The sequence below is a fragment of the Monodelphis domestica genome, chromosome 7, assembly GCF_027887165.1.
Source record: "Monodelphis domestica isolate mMonDom1 chromosome 7, mMonDom1.pri, whole genome shotgun sequence".
In the NCBI taxonomy this organism is placed as follows: domain Eukaryota; kingdom Metazoa; phylum Chordata; class Mammalia; order Didelphimorphia; family Didelphidae; genus Monodelphis; species Monodelphis domestica.
In genome coordinates this window covers 264,396,052-264,413,480 of record NC_077233.1, presented here as the reverse complement: position 1 = coordinate 264,413,480, position 17,429 = coordinate 264,396,052, and the positions used below count along the sequence as shown (strand labels likewise).

Genomic DNA, 17,429 nt, shown 5'->3' with positions numbered 1-17,429 from the left:
ATAAAACTTTCAGGGAGATGAATTTTGGCTCAATATAAAGAAAAATTCGTAACAACTAGAGAAGGACAAAGGTGTATTGGATTGTTTTCAAAGGCCAACTAGTTTCCTGTTGCTTGGGTTTTTCAAGGGGAATCTGAATGACCATTTCTTAGGATGTCATATTAAAAAAATCTTGTTTCATGTTATACTAATTGACTTCTGAGATTCTTTTACCTCTGAAATTTTATGATTTTATGAATCATCATTAAAAGGTCTCAGTGTGTTAACTTTTTCAGGACAACTCAAAACCATGTGGATGTTTACAGATTCTGTCCTTTAGATACAGAGAATCTTACAGATCTGATTATGCTTTTTGATTTCTTTGGTACTTAGTTAATTTGGGGTAGGTGATATATTGTTTCTTATTTAGTTTAACACCTTTAGGAAGTATACATTATTTCTATTTTAATGAGGAAAGAGGCAGAGATACTAAGTAGCATGCAGTTTGGAAAGGCATTATAGAAAATATAAAAATATATCAAAATGGTTACAGTATAGTAAAATTTCACTTCAAAGATTCTTTACTTTAATTCTTCCAAAAACCTTTATATAATCTTCTTTGTTCTTTAAATATACTTTCTTCTTGTCATCTAACATCACTGTCATTTTATAGTTTTATATTATTTTCATTTCAGATTCATCTTAGGCTGCATTAAAAGACTTGTAATATCCAAACAAAGATAATAGCCCTGTAGTCCTTTGCTCCCATCATAGCTGCTGTGTTGTGTTCATTTCTGGTTAACACATTTTATGAAGTGCATTGATGAGCTAAAGGAAGACCATGATGTTCAGAGAACTGAAAACTGTGTCAGTCTTTATGAATTTTACTATAACTGAGAAATTGCCACTTTAAAAACCGGAAATTTTGGATTGAGAGCCAGGCCTAGAGATGGGAGGTTTTTTGAACCTGGAGGTTCAAATCTGGCCTCAGACACTTCCCAGCTGTGTGACCCTGGGCAAGTCACTTCACCCCCATTGCCTAGCCCTGACCACTCTTCTGCCTTGGAACCAATACCCAATATTGATTCCAAGATGGAAGTTAAGGGTTTTTTTAAAAAATGGAAATTTTGGTGTTCCAATTCAAAGTAGGGTATTTTTTGTAGATGTACGGGATATGTTTAGTTCTTTAACAGTTTGGAAGAATGAGAATTCTTTTTTTTTTCTTCCCTAGGTGCGTTATGTTGTTATCATGCAAAAGATAACCTAATGTGTCGTGATGTTTGTGAACAGGTAAGCTTGTATAACACTTGTAAAGATTATATAAGGTTTTAAAGCCTGGCCCAGTGATGGACTGTATGTCTATTGTCTAAGAATAAGCTTAGCTAAATAGAAAAAGAAATTTTTTGTGGGGGATCTGGGAATAAAGGGCTTAGAAATTTATGAATTGTAGTCTACTAAGGTATTGCAAGGTTATGCTCTGGGTTAGATACATAAAAATCAACTCCAGAAATATAGATTGGAGAGGTACAGTTAGATAGCAATTCTGAAAAAGATCTGGGAGTTTCAGTGTACTGCAAGCTGTCTAAGTCAGCATTGGGATGTGGTAGCCAAAAAAACTAATGTGATCTTGGGTTGCCTATTTCAGGAATAGATTGGTGATCATTCCACCGTATTTTGTCTTCATCAGACTTTGTCCAGAGTGCCATGTTTTGGTTCTGGTTGCCATAGTTTATTAATTTAATTAATAAATTGGAGAATGTTCAGAGAAGGGCAACCAGGATACCAAAGACCTTGAGTTTATGTCATGTGAGGATTGAGTGGAGGATTTTGGAATGTTTAGTGTGGAAAAGAGAATCAGAGAAATAGGACATTATAACTGTGTAGAGATATTTGAAGGGCCATCGTGTCAAGTGACCCACTGTGCTGCTTCTCTGTATGCTAATGGTATCAAACTCAAATGGAAATGGATCCTTGCAGGATAAATATTGACTTAGAAAACAACAAAATAGCATTATATATGTGACATTGCATTTTTTTGTTAATCATTTTCAATTACATTTCAGCCACACTTGGTTTTGTGGCAGCCCAGGCTACAAGGTTGATACCTCTAGTACACATTATATAAACAAAGTAATTTTGGAGGGATAGGACACTAACAACTAGGGGAATTGGAAGGCATTACTTAGCCTAAGATTTAAGGGAGCTGGGTGGTTCAAAGAGGCAGAAGCAAAAAAAGAGAACATCCCAGGCATGGTGGCTAAAAATATATTTAAGCAGAAGATGGAATGTCTTGTTTAGGAAATAGTCAGTAGGCCAGTTTGACTCAATTGTAGAATATGGGAGGTAGAATATTATATAATCAGCTTGGGATAGGCTTGAACCAGATTGTAAAGGGCTTTAAATATCAAGGAGAAAATTTATACTTTTCTTAGAGGCAATAGGGAAGAACCTCTGAAGTATCTTGAATAGAAAGCAATATGGTCAGACCTTAATTGAAGGAAAATCAGTTTGGCAGCTCTGTGGGCAATGGACAGGCAAGAAGGAGGCTGTATATAGGAGATACTTTAGGAGGTCATTGCAGTAATCTAGGTGAAAAGTGATGAAAATATGGATTAGCATAGTTGTGTGAGTGGAGAAAAACAAACTGATGTGAAAGATACTGAAGAAAGCAATATTAACAGGGCTTGGAAACTGATTGGATATGGAGAATGAGAATGACATGTTGAGGATGACTTCTAGTTTGCAAACCTGGGTAACTAGAAGAATGATGGTGCCATTATAAATAGGGAAATTAGAAGGTCGAAACTCAAGAGAGAAAGATAAATTCTAGATAGGTCATTTTTAAAATTACCTGTATATAGATTATAGTTGAATCTAAAGGGACTGATGATATCCCCAAAAGATGACCAAACTATATGTACCAGTTCCTTCCTTACTCCCTACAAATATGCTTGGAAGTCTCTCATACTTAAAAAGCCCCATCTAAACAATAATCTTCCCCTCTATTTGTCTTTCTATACATCTCCTCCCCTTTTCAACCAAATACCTAGAAAAAGCTGTCTATATTGCCTCTATTTTCTCTTTTCTCTCTCACTCCTAAACCTTTTGGTGTTCTGACCAACTACTCAACTGAAATATCTCTTCAGAATTACTAGTGATCTTCTGCCAAATCCGATGTTCTTTTCTCAACCTTCATCCTTACCCACCTTTTTGTAGCATTTAACATTGTTGACCACCTGCTTGTCTCTCCATCATTCTTCTCTGGGATTTTGTGACATGGCTTGGTTCTCTTCCTTCCTGTCTGACCACTCTTCAGTCTCCATCATTCATATGTGCCTACTGTAGGTGTACCTGGTTCTGTTCTTCTGTCCCTTTTCTTTCTTTCTTTCTTTTTTTAAATTAAAACCCTTACCTTCCGTCTTGGAATCAATATTGGGTATTGGCAATGGGGGTCAAGTGACTTGCCCAGGGTCACACAGCTGGGAAGTGTCTGAGACCAGATTTGAGCCCAGAATATCCCATCTCTAGGCCTGGCTCTCAATCCACTGAACTACCCAGCTTCCCCCCATTTTCTTAACTCTAAATATACTTTCACTTATTGATCTATTCAACTCCTGTGGATTCAATCATTTGTTTGTAAACGACTTCCACCTCTAAATATCTAGCCTAATCTGTCTTTGGAGCACTAGCTCTAAATCTCCAAATACTTATTAGACATTTCAAATTATAGGTATTTCACACTTAGCATATCTTAAACAACTCATTTTCTTTCCCTTTCCCCTTTTACTTCTCTATTTTTGTTGAGGACAGAATTCCTTCTGGTCATCCAAATTCCCAGTCCTGGTATTATCTTTGACTCTTCATCTCCCTCGCCCCACATATTCATTCAGTTCTCATTTCTAGCTCTACAACATCTTTCACATCCATCCCTTTCTCTACTCACAACCACCACCAAAGTTAGGTCATTTTCACCTGTTACCTGAACTATTGTAATAACCTTAGTGATCTCACTAAAGTCTCATCGAATCACTCTTCCTACATAAAAACTCCAATAGAGCCCTATTACTTCAATGATAAATATAAACTCTGATATTTTAAGTTTATTACAACCTTGCCTCAACTTGTATTTCTAGCCCATCATATAATACTTCCTTTCATACACTCTGTTGTACTCTCTTCAAAGAGCTAGCTTTCTGTGTTCTTCATACATAACACTGCATCTTTGATTTGCAGGCTTCTATGCTGACTGTCCCTCTTGTCTGTAATGCCTTCTCTCCTCCTTGAATCCTCTGCCTCTTGGAATCCTTGGCCAAATTTAGTCATCATTGGCCAAAGGCTGCTTTTGTTGTAGGCACTACATAAATACAAGCAAAAAGAAAAACAGTGCCTGCTCTCTAGGAGTTTTCATTTAAATGAGGAAAGACAAAACATAAAGGCTAGCTGAAAAGTTGGGGGGAGTGAGGGGAAGGGGGTGAAGGCACCAGAGAAACAGAGCAGGCAGAGGAGGGAGATGGCTGATGTGGGCCCCTTCCCAAAATGGAGGTTTCAGGTGAACTTACAATTGGAAAAGGGAATCACAAGGTTGGAGGGATGTTCCAGAGTGAAGGCATCTGAGGCATAATGGCAAAGTCCAAAGAGTCAGAAGCAGAGCAGGAACAGGAATAAAGTTTATTTGACTCATTCAGATGTCACCCTTAGGAAACTAGAAATCCCCATTTTATTTAGTTGGAAGGTAGAAACCGCAGGTTTTGACCCAGTTACAGGAGACTTTTCCCCCTAAGGGAAGGTCCTACTTCACTGGTGGTCTCAGGCTAACAATAGACAATCCACTTCAGGTGGGAGCTAATCCCAAGCCCAAATCGAGTGACTCTTTGTCTCCAGAAGCCTTTCCCAGTATATCACATCCATCTTCTGAGGATCGAACTCAGGACCTTCAGCTTGCGAGACCTACTGCACCAAAATGTTACTCGACTTCGGCTTGGGATTAGCTCCCACCTGAAGTGGATTGATTACTGTTATCCTGAGACGGGTGGTGAAGTAGGATGTTCCCGTAGGGGGAAAACTCTCCTGTGACAAGGTCAAAACCTGGGGTTTCTACCTCCCAACTAAATAAAATGGGGATTTCTAGTTTTCCACCTTGACACCCTCTGCATAAGAACTTTTCTAAAAATCCCCTCAGCTGCCAACAGTTACTTTTTCTCTATTTTGTTTATGTACTGATATATGTATTTCTTGTTTCTCCCAACAGAATGTCAGTGACTTGAGATGAAGGATGGTTTGGTTTTTATCTTTATATCCCCAATACCTAGTTCAGTAGTACTTGTCAGATAATAGGCACAAAATAAACACTTGTTGATTGGATAGAGGAGAGTGCCTAAAACAGGGTCCTGTGGTACACTCATGCATAGGCAATAGGATATGAATAGTGATCCTGCAAATGAGGCTGAAAGGTGTAAATCACATAGAAAGAGGCAGTGCTATACGGTGGTGAACTTTTCATTTTTGAAACCAGTGACAACAGAAAAACCCACAGACAAGAGATTCTCCAGAAAATAAGGGGATAGTTAATGTTAATGAGAATGAAGGCTGAGAAGTGACTGTTGGTTTTTATAATAAAGATATATTCAGTAGCCCTCAAAAGTGGGATGGAAGCCAAACTGCAAGTGGTGGTAAAGTAAGAAGAGAGGAAGTGGAGGAAATGATTGTATGCAGCTTTTTAAAGAATTCTGCTTTGAAAGGAAGGGGATACGTAGGGTGATAGTTTGATGGGTACCACCTAGGTTCAGACAAAAGGTTTTTTAGGCATGTATGTTGAAGCGATTTGAAATATGCAACTAGGGAGGAGAGACATAGGACCACATTTTTTAAAAGTGAAATATAAAGTGAGGTCCTTTGCTGAGAGGGAAGAGAAAAGGGATTGTGTCATGTGTAGGTAGCTTAAGAATAGAGAAAGTTTGGATAGTTGTAATAGAGAGTGTGTTGGAGATTCTGTCAGAGAAGAGTAAGGAATTGGCATACAGTTGTGAAGACCTAGCTCTGAGATTGGATATCACACTTTAAGTAGATCTTGTCAACCCTTTTGTGTGACTTTTAGCTGTTTTCCATAGTGTCTGAGCAGGAATGGAGAAAGCAGATATAGTCATTCAGAGCTGATGTTTGGGAAGAGATGAACAGTAGTAAGACAATGGAGCAAGGAAGTTGAACACAGTTAATTAAAGGGTCTGGCTGTTGGAGGAAGGAAAATGAGGCCAGGGCAGATGTGATGCCTGGGAAAACAAGAAAAGCAGAGTGACTAGAGGTCATAGTGGGGACAGGATAAGTATAGGAAGGGAGAGGCACAGAGAAAAAAAGAAAGAGGAAGTTATAGTCATTAGACTTTCAGAAAGAACCACCTGCTCTGATCAGTAAGGCTTAAAATAAGAATTATGTGCTTGTCAGAGATGTCTACTTTCATTGTTGGGGAGATCATGGACACAATCTAGGTTGAGGAATAGTGAGGACTACTGGCACCAAGCTCCAGAACACTGCAGAGCCTCCTCTATGAGATCTATATCCTAATTATCCTAAAGAGTTTGGCTTACCTCTCTACACAGAAAGAATAAGTAGAAGAGGAATGATTATTGTCCAGATGATGATAAACAATTGAATATAATCCTTGCCCGTTTTTATATGCATTTTGGGCAATCATTTGAAATAGGCAATGAATTGCTCATAATAGAATAAGAGGAAGAATGTAGACTGGATTGATTTTGGGAAATTACCCCAAGTTCTTATTATTTTTATAATTACCCCAAATTTCTCCCTGAAACAAAAGCCAATCTTTTTTTTTATTACAATCTTCCAATGAAGATGTATCCTAAAAAACATGGTATAATGTACCCAGAACTGAAATAAAGGATAACCTAAAAAAAGAAATGGAGAGGCATTTGGTATATGGAGACAGACTATTGGATTATGAGAAACAAAATTAAAAAGGGTATATTATTTGGAGGTAGGAAAGACTTAGTTCAGATCCTACCTCACACACTAGCTATTCTACCTCAAGCAAGTCACATCACTTTACTGCCTAGGTTTCCACATCTGTAAATGGGTTATTATTATGTTTTTATATATTGAAACATTGGTTATTATTATGAAGCAAATATATGACTGGAAAAAATAAGCCAATTACATCACATGGAGAGGAAGTAAGGGTGAGCCAAAGGACAGAACACATACTCCATTGATATACTCTCAATAGCAAAAAAAAAAAGCAAGTATTTTGGGTGGACTCTCTGTGGCAAACTAACAAGAGGATATGTATGAGAGTTGTACAGATTGAGTAGCACAGGCACATGATTTGCACCATTGAAGGAAATCTAATATATATTACAGCATAGCACAGATCCATCTTAATTGAAAGGAAGTAAACCAATTCCTCTGAATCTGAAACATCCTTTCTGTATAGACAAGTCATCTTTTGTAATGTTTGTTTCTTTTCTTCTATTAATTCTTGAAGTTTCCTTTGAAAAAGAAGAATTAATTGCTATTTAGATTAGCCTAAAATAATTTCCTCTTAATTTGAAGGCAGAGGGTTTTTTTTCCTTTTGTTAAATTCATTTGTTTGAAGATAATTTAATAGAACCAGATAGGATGCTGTTGTTTTAAGAAGATAGTCAAGCCTTTTCATTATGATACTCAGCTCTTCTACCCTTAAGATCATAAAACAGTGTTGTGGGGGCAGTGAGGGTGGCTCAGTAGATTGAGAGCCAGGTCTCTTGATGGGAGGTGCTGGGTTCACATCTGGCCTTAGAAACTTCCTTGTTATGTGATCCTGGGCAAGCCCCCAATGCCTAGCCCTTATTGCTCTTTTGCCTTGGAACCAATAAACAGTATTGATTCCAAGACAGAAGGTAAGGGTTTAAAAAAAAAAGCAGTATCTTGTTATTTCCTAACTAAAGATTGCACAGTGTTTAAAAATTAGTTTAGCAGCTACATTTGCAAGGTGGATAAAGGTTTTTAGCATAGCACTTGAACATAGAAAAAAATTTTAGATGACTGATAACTCAAAAAATTTGTGTTGTATTTTTTTCAAACTTTTTTTGTGTCATTGATATTTTTTTCTCAAATAGATTTTATCCTCAAAAAGTGAATCCCGTCTAAGACACCTTTTACAGAGAGCACCAGGCTATTGCCCAGAATCAATGGTAGGTCTTTTTTTTAAACTTAAAACTATGGTAGCTGGGTATGTGTTTATTTTTTTTTAACAAACTGAAGCATTTTTAGATTAAATTATTTAATATGCTTAGGGTTTGTGTTATGAGTAAAATGTTAGATTTAACTTTGTGATGTGAAAAGTTTCTATATAAATTGCTTGGTGAGAAATTATTTCATAGTTTCCAGTGATTTGTTTCTAAAATCACATTTAAATTACAAATATGATAGAATTTTTAACTGAAATTTTAATGGAATTTGGTAGTTTTTCACTATATTCCATTATATTTTGAAGAATTTTGTGAAAAATAGAATAATCATGGAGAAGCAACTTAGAGTCAACAGAGGACTGACCCATAGTCAGAGAGACCAGAGTTCAAATCCTGCTTCAGACAAATGCTAAAGTTGTAACTATGGGCAAATTACATAACTTCTTAATTCTTCCAGGCAATTCTTTAAGACTATAAGGTACAGAAAGGTTGCTGATCTGTATCAATAAAGGGAATTGGCCCACCAGTGTATTCACTCTAACCTTACTCCTGACTCACAGATATCATAACTAGGGACTGAAAGTTTAACCTTTTGTCTCAGAGTTAATATCTGGAAAGATTTAATGGGTTAAAGTTAATATATATCTCTTATAGCCCCTCTTTCTCTTATTTTCCCACTTGTCATGGGGAGATAGTTTGTGATTTGTCCTTTCTCAGCCTTGGCCTTGAAACTTCAGCTAGCTTTAGGTACTTCATTATTCTAAGGCCATGTTGGTGAACCTATGGCACGTGTACCAGAGGGGGCTGCTCCCTTCCCCCCTCTCCACGTGCCTGAGGACATTTCTCACGTGTCCCGCCCCTTGGCCCAGCAGCCCATTAGGAGTGCTTCCTCCCTCCTCTGTCTGGGGTAAGGTAGCAGCTCATATGCAGCATGAGGGTACAATTTGGGCACTCGGCCTCTAAAAAGTTCATCATCACTGTTCTAAGGGTTTGGTCAGTACAGGTACAGGCCAAGGAATCCCATTGCCTACTTAGGAGAGCCTCTCCAGACATGGAATCTTACATTATATGCTAAATTGGTCATGTAACAGTTGACATTTTCTATTTCATTTTTGTGCTTTTGTGATGCTCAAAGAGTTTTTAATTTCTATTGTTTCATTTTGCAATAGACAAACTAGGCCAATGTTTTTTTTTTCTGACTTTTAGAAAGGTTTTTATATATAAGTACAATCAGAATAACTATTGTTTCAATCAGGTATGAGTATAGTTCTGCAATGTTAATGTATTGACACATACATAATTAAATTGGTATTATCTGTTAGATATTTTTCAAAATTATATATTATTCAAAAAGACATTAATCTTTCTTGTATATAATATACTTTTAGGTTGATGTTTGGAATTGTATGAACTCTTCTTTACCAGGTAAAAATAAGTTTTAGCACTTTATTTTACTCTGTATTCATATAATTATTATTAATGTATTTTTTACTGAGTGGCCATAGAATCATTTGGAAGTAAAGGGTGCACAATTACTTAAACATTTATTAAGTATCTCCTACATGCTGATAATTCAAGGTTCTCAAGAAGCTTATTACCTAAATTGATTCTTGTGTCATTTACAATATGATGTAAAAAAAACACATAATGTTCAATTACACACAAAAGAGTTCTAGAGATGTGGTACTGCTCAAGTATTTGCCCCTTCTTGGTTTCCCTGTCTTTATCTACTCTCAAGATATAATGAATATAACAAATTTAAAATAATATTGAGCAAATTTAGGCAAAAACAATTCTTAGCAAGAACATTGAACATGGGGGAAATACTGTATTCAGGAGATAGAGTTATGAGTCCTGATCCTGCACTTATTATATGTTTTGGGATGTTATTTTAAGCCTCAATTTCCTCACCTGTAAAAATGAAGGGATTAGGTTAGATGATTTCTAAAATCTGTAGATCAAAAATTCTTTGCAGAAAGCATGGTATAGTATACTAAGACTTGGAGTCAGGAAGACTTGAGCTTGAATCCTAACTCAGTTTGAATCCTACTAACTTTTTTTGTGAGGGCAAGTCACATAACATCAATGTGTCTCAATTTACTTATCTTTAAGATGGGTGGTGGGAGATGGGTTGGACTTGATGATGATTCTTAAGGTCCCTTTCAACTTTAAATCTGGAATCATATGATTTTTTATGGAAGTTAGATTGTTTTATTTGTATATTTAACTATTCCAACTATTTATTGCACTTTAAAAAATAACAAAAATGTTCATGATTATAATATTGTAATTGATTCTTTAAAAATAAAGCATGATTATGTTAGTAATTGATGCACAATTTCAGATGAACTTCCTGAACTTTATTGATATAAGGAGTCATTTTAATTTAGCATAGATATCTATGTTTTATACAGAAATATAGTTATGGCATTTCTTAAATATAGGTGAACAGGAGTAATTTTCTACAATTGTACAGTAATTTCTCTTCATAATTACTCTTTTTTTCATTCTCTAATTCTGTCCTAATAGCTTTACATTGGTGCTCTCTAAGATTCATTTTGGTACTAGCATTCCATGTTCTGTGGTAATTAAAGGAATCTTTAAAAACTCATAGTTTATAATACATGCACAACTTAGATTAAATTTCCATCTCCGGGAAGGAGGAGGGAAAGGAGAGAGGGAGACATTTTGGATTTTATCATTTTGGAAAATGCATGTTGAAAATTGTTATTTTATAATTGAAAAATAAAAAAATTTTTAATTAAAAAATCATGTCTTAGACTATAATGAATACATAAAAGGAGTACAGAGTACTAATAGACTGGCTGAAGATGAAAGTAGTACTGCTTTAGTGAGTGTTGGAATAGGAGCTCATAGTAGGAGATAAGAGTTTGAAAAACTGAGTAATTTGAGTTTTGTCTTCTCTTCTTGCCTTTTTAACTGAGAGGCATACTAACTAATAATAAGAAATGATCAAAATCTCAACAATGAAGGAGAATTGTAGAGGAATTAGAAAAAGAATAGCCATTAAATGATTATTCTTAAAGAGTGGCAGTCAAGAATCAAGAGATGGGGCTAGGTTAGATTTTTAGAGCTTTTCCAAGTTTATCTTTCAGTAGTTTATACCTATACTGATAATTTCTAGTCTCAGCTACATTTGAATTTGAAAGAATTGATAATGTGGTTACTTGAATGAATGAAATTTATATATATATTTTACCTTAAAGGTGTTTTTAAGAAGTCTGATGGCTGGGTTGGCTTAGGCTGTTGTGAACTGGCTATTGTTTTGGAATGTCGACAGGCATGCAAACAGGTAAAGTTATTGTTTGTTTTTTTAGTCTTCATTCTTATTGATTGGAGAAAGCATTGCAGAGAGTTCATTTTAGTCATGGTTGTGAAGACCATTTATCCCCTTTCCCATGTCATAGCTTCTGGGACATAATATAGAAAGAATATTATTACTGCTCATATTGAACATTTTGCTTTATGTCTCACTGTGTGTTCATCTGTGTGGCAGTAATTCAGTTCCCCCTGTTCATGTAGCATATAGGACAGCATTGGTGAAGGTTAAGTTCAGGTGCCTAAACTGCAACTTCAGGCCCTCAGAGAGGGGAGGGAGGAAGTGCTCACCTTGGGTGGCTTAACAGAGGAGTGGGGCATGCAAAAAATATCCTTGGGCACTGGGAAGAGGGGGAACGGAGCAGCTCCCCAGGGCTGGCTGGGTATGCATGCCACACTTTTGCCAACACTGACATAGGATCTTTAAAGCTTTTCTCAATCCTGTGTTTCTTCTAAGCAGCCTTGTAGAGTTGAATAGGTAATCTTCATATGTGTATACATACCTTCTTTATTCAACCAACCATTTTTCTATTTAATTCAAACCAGATTATTCATATGTGAGTGTAATGAGTTAAAATTTTAAGCATTGCACAGATCAATGCAATAATAATTAGTATTTTGTTTTTGTCCTCCCTTCCATGCTTTATTATTAATTCTTTTATCTTCTATTTTAATACTTTACTCCAAAACAATTTCATGTTTTTGTGTTTGCCTTTAGTGTTTAGCTTGCCCAATTTAACTATTAATTGAATTTTTTTCTAACAACTCATTAGTTTTTCTTTTTATTGATGTAAGCATTCTTCCTAATACTACTTTGACTGTATCCCATATGTTCAGTATATTACATTTGTATTGTCATTATTTTAACATAAATTATTCTTTAATTCAAACAGCAAATGATTCTCTTGTCTTGTGGATCTACTTTATTTTATTTTGTTGATTATTTTTTACGGTATTATGCTTTAATAATGTAATGTTTTAAAATTTCCTACTTTCCACATTCATTCTCTCAATAAAAATCAAATGCAGTTTCTCTGGCACTCCATTTCAAATCTATTTTCTTTGCTGTTTATCCTTTAAAAAATATATTGTTACTCCATTAGCAGATTTGCTTTGTTGTTGTTTTCATTTGTGGAGTTTAAAATTTTCTGACTCAGAGCAGCTAGATCGTTCAAGAGATAGAGTGCCATGCCTGGATTTGGGAGAACCTGTGTTTAAATGTGGCTTCACACATTTCCCAGCCATGTAACCCTGGGCAAGTCACTTAACCCTAGTTGGCTAGCCCTTACCACTTCAGCCTTGGAATAAGCTTATACCAATTCTAAGGCAGAAGATAAGCAGAAAGAGAGGAAGAGAGAAAGAAGAAAATTTCCCATTCAACACTGATAATTCTATCTAATTGTCTTTGCAGCTTACTTAATTTTTCTTCTATAAGTTTAGTTAATATGCCATTTTACATGCTTTTATTTATATTCTAACAATTATTAGAAGTATTTTACATATGATATAATTTACTTGTTTATTTCTTGTAATGTTTTTTAATTTGAATTCACATTTATCTGATAATTCAACTCTAGATTTTCTGTTGTTAGCTAAAATTTAGAAAATATTGATCTATTTTCCCAAATTAAGTATCTTTCTAAGTTAGGTATATTTCTTGTAGGCAACATATTATTGGATTGTTCTCTGTAATCCATTTCAAATAACTTTTTTTCTAATCAGAATAGAATTTACCCCATAAAACAAGGGTTATAATTGGTAAATTTGACTTGTATTCTATCATTCCAAATTATGTTTTTTGTAAGAGGGCATACTGTATTCATTGTTTCATTAGTACTACTCCTTATCATTAAGAATGGTAATTAGGATCATTTTTATCATCTACACATACACAACACTAAACTCATTTCCAGTGCTTTTTAAACTTTTAATTCTGTGCATCTTAACAGCATTTGAGAGTAATTACCATTACAAAGACTTAAACTTCATCATGTATAAGTTTTTAAATTATCCTCATTTACATACTTGTAATTAGACATGTTTTCCCACGTCTTTGAATTCTTCATAGTCTTAATGACTAATATTCTATCAAATTCATGATTTCTTTAGCCATTCCTCAATTATAGGGTAAAATTTATCCAAATTTTTTGGTGGTTAAAATGGCATTTCTGTGAATATTCATACAGATTCCCAATCTGGAGGGATTGTTGTTGTTTTATTATTATTATTATTATTATTATTATTTTGGTTACCTACTTAGGACATGAAGTCAACTGTAGCATGCTTAGTCAAGGAATACAAACTTATTTTTTTTTAAAGCCCTTAGCTTCTGTCTTAGAATCAATACTGGGTATTGATTCTAAGGCAGAAGAGTGGTAAAGGCTAGGCAATGAGGGTTAAGTGACTTGCCCAGGGTCACACAGCTAGGAAGTGTTTGAGGCCACATTTGAACCCAGGACCTTCCTGTCTCTGGGCCTGACTCTCAATCCACTGAGCTACCCAGCTGCCCCCTACAAACTTATTTTATACTTTTTTGTGTAATTTCAAATTGTTTTCCAAAATGATTAGATGAATCTATAGCTCTGTTAGCAGTGAATGTATTTGCTTTCCTGAATCCCTACCAACACTGAATTTTCACATCTTTTACTATCTTTGTTAATTTGTTGGGTATGAGGTGGTATTTCAGAGTTGTTTTAGGTTCTGTTTCTTCAGTGATTAATAATTTGAGCTCTATTAAAGACGAGTGGTGATCATTTATATTTCTTTTCAGAACTGGGTATTCTTTGACCATTTATGGACTAGGACATAGCTATTAATCTTGTAGATTTGTGTCAATTTCCTACAGATTTTGGATGTCAGAACTTTTAACAATGATACTTTGTATAGAGATTTTTTTTTCACCTTGCCCTGTATCTTTTCTTGTTCTAGGTCCATGTATTTAATTGTGCAAACTCATTTTTTATTTTTTAAAGGACCAAAGTAGTCTTTACAATATTCTCTTTGTAAAAGCTATAAGTTTAATCACTTATCTATAGCCTTTATGGGAAAAAGATAACCATTTATTTTTTTCTAGCTCTTAAATCTTACTTATGGTAATTACCTTCACAATATAATTTGTGATTGCATTGAGCTCATTTATTTATCCATTTGGAATTTTTTTGTGGAATATAGTAAGTGGTGGGCCAACCCTATTTTCCTTCAGACTACTATCCAATTTTTCCAGCAATTCTTAGTCAGTGAAGATTTCTTTCCCTAGTAAATTTTATTTTTGAATTGATTGAATATTAGACTGATAAATAGATTTCCTTCTAAGTCTTATTTAATCTGTCCTTCTAGTCATCTTTTCTATTTTTACATTATATCTGGCATCCATCTCCTTCTTTCTATTCATACAACCACCACTCTGGTTTAGGACTTCTTGATCTCTCACCTGGACTCTTGCGGCAGCCTCATCATTGATCTTCCTGCTTTGAGTCACTCTCTGCTCCAGTCCATTCTCCACATAGCTGCCACTGTGATTTTCCCAAAGCACAAGTCTGTCATTTCTTTACTCAGTAAACTCTAGGGGCTTCCTGTTGCATCTAGATAATCTATAACCCCCTCCATTTAGCATTTAAAGGCTTTTACAGCCTATATCCAGTCTACCTTTCCAGTCTTGCTGTCCATTTTTCAGATGCTTTATATTGGGAGGGGGGATTCAAAAGTATGGGAAAAAGAAGAAGCAAGTTGTCCTCAAGTTGGGGCTGGGAGAAGGGAAACATGTAGGGTGACCGGCCTTGGAAAAAGGAGATTGGCCATCAGAGACTGAAATAAAAGAGGAGTGAACAAAATGGGAAATGATGTCAGGGGAGGGGGAGAAAAGGAATCTCATAACATAATTTCTATATTCCTAGTAATGTACAAGGCAAGGACATCAAATGAAAGAGAACAGGGCCAGGGGGTGGGACAAGGGGAGGGGGCAAGCCTTGAGGATAGAAAAAAAGTTTTAGAACAGCTTCTGTTGGGAGTAAAATAGAGAATCAATTAGAGATTAATAAAAGGATTATCCTGCATTGAGGACCTAATTAATATTAGATAACAGAAATTTTCTAGTGGACCCAATCAGCTTAGTTTTATGATTTTATTTAGCTTCATTCAGCAGCACATAAATTGGGAGTAAAGGAGGTTTATTGGTTGTAAAGGATGTTTTATGGTTGTAGTATTCCAGATTTGAGATTTATGGTACATCATAATGTAGCATACCCAAATTTCAACATGCTAACCTGTCTTTTGGACAAGATATATAATAATGGGGACTGGATGGCAGTTCAATTAGATTTTTTTTTTGCTGGGTTAAAATGTTAATGTTCTATCAGCTGTGGGATGAGGGTCTCAGCCTTTGCTCTTTTTAGTTTTTAATCAGCAACTTTCTAATTGGGCTGAGGACTTCTGGGAAACTTAGGAGTTATTGCAAGGAGTCTGTAAAATTATGTAGACACCAAGCACTGCCATTTTTATCTTTAGCTTCAGAAAAATAGGAAGCATAACTCAATATAATAATTTCTATAAACATATCTACTGAATTAGTAATACACCTAGACATTATCTATGATTATATAGTTGTTATGACAAATAAAATGCAAATTCATTTAAAAGCTTTTGTCATATTTTGTTTATCAATTAATATTAATGGCATAGCTGTCATATGTTTTTGACTTTAAGATGTTTCTGTTTTGTTTTATACTCGTTAGTATTTCCTACAAATTAATGAAAAATATGTTGACTTTTTAGGCTTCTTCCAAGAATGATATTTCCAAGGTTTGCAGAAAAGAGTATGAGGTATGTATTTTGATTTAAAGTTTAGAAATAATGTTCAAATGCTATTAGAATTTAGAGAACTATTACCTTTTATCTCCGAATGAACTAGTTACACAAATAACATACATTGCCCTTTCTCTTCTTAGAAACTTTAATTTCCAAAAAAGTTTCATGTACCTTATTTTAGAATTATTTTTTTAATTAAGCCTGATTTTGTAAGAAATATATAAGTGTAATGAACAGCTTACTTAATTTAAACTGAAAATATCTCTAAGTAAATTTCTTTTAAGTAGCTTGTTCTTTGTTTAAAAATGGCCTAGTTCTAATTAGAATTTTTAAATAGGCAAAGTTTGCCAAGGTCCTCCACAAATCTCTCTCTACTCCATTTCCCTAAATGATCTGTACCTATTTCCATGGTGCTAATTAGTGTGATTAATTTAACATAGTATCTGTCTTAGAAGAATTTGTATCTTAAAAGAGAAGAGAGAACAATGCTTAACAACAAGGGGGAGTGTATCTTCTTATGATGAAATTTCAGACCTGTTCAGAGATGGATCTTTTTAGTCTCTTCAAATGATACCCATCATATAGGCTATTCACCGCCTCTGCAAAGGACCAAACCTGACAAGATATGTGTAGTTGAGCTTTTCTCTAGGCTGCCCTACAACTTTCAAATTTAAAAGAGGAATGTTTTGTTAACCATTGACAACAGTATTGCCCTTCATGGGATAAGGTTGTTTAATCACATGCATAAGAACAGCTACCTTTATTATTTCTTTTGGCTTTGTAAAATTGAGGGACTTATTAGAAATATTATTCTTTTTTCTTGGGTAAAGAAAAGATTGTCAGATTAGAACTATTCTTTTTTCCCTTAGTCTGTTTCTGAGTTATGATCAAGATTTCCTTCCAACATTAACATACAAAACACTTATTTAAACTGAAGAATCTTGTTCATTTCTTTCCTTTTGTGCTTTTGGCCAAGTTTTATAATCTTTTATCTATTCTTCTAGAGACAGTTTTCAAAAGAACTATAATTTATTTCTGTTCTTCTTATTGAAAGATTACCTTGACTAAAAAGGAATGAAAGGTCATTCTCTTTCTTATGCTCTTTACTTTTGAAATGACCACTAT

The 17,429-nt window shown here is 34.9% G+C and overlaps 1 protein-coding gene across 2 annotated transcripts in view; it reads left to right on the top strand.

Annotated features, from left to right (window-relative positions):
- Nucleotides 1-17,429, top strand: part of RECK (reversion inducing cysteine rich protein with kazal motifs) — a 75,560-nt gene that overhangs the window by 9,721 nt on the left and 48,410 nt on the right. For both annotated transcript variants that reach the window (XM_007497984.3, XM_016423794.2), the window contains exons 2-6: nucleotides 1,211-1,269; nucleotides 8,091-8,165; nucleotides 9,551-9,587; nucleotides 11,390-11,475; nucleotides 16,272-16,319. In XM_007497984.3, coding sequence (XP_007498046.2) covers nucleotides 1,211-1,269; nucleotides 8,091-8,165; nucleotides 9,551-9,587; nucleotides 11,390-11,475; nucleotides 16,272-16,319 — 305 coding nt within the window. The remainder of the gene's footprint in view (nucleotides 1-1,210; nucleotides 1,270-8,090; nucleotides 8,166-9,550; nucleotides 9,588-11,389; nucleotides 11,476-16,271; nucleotides 16,320-17,429) is intronic.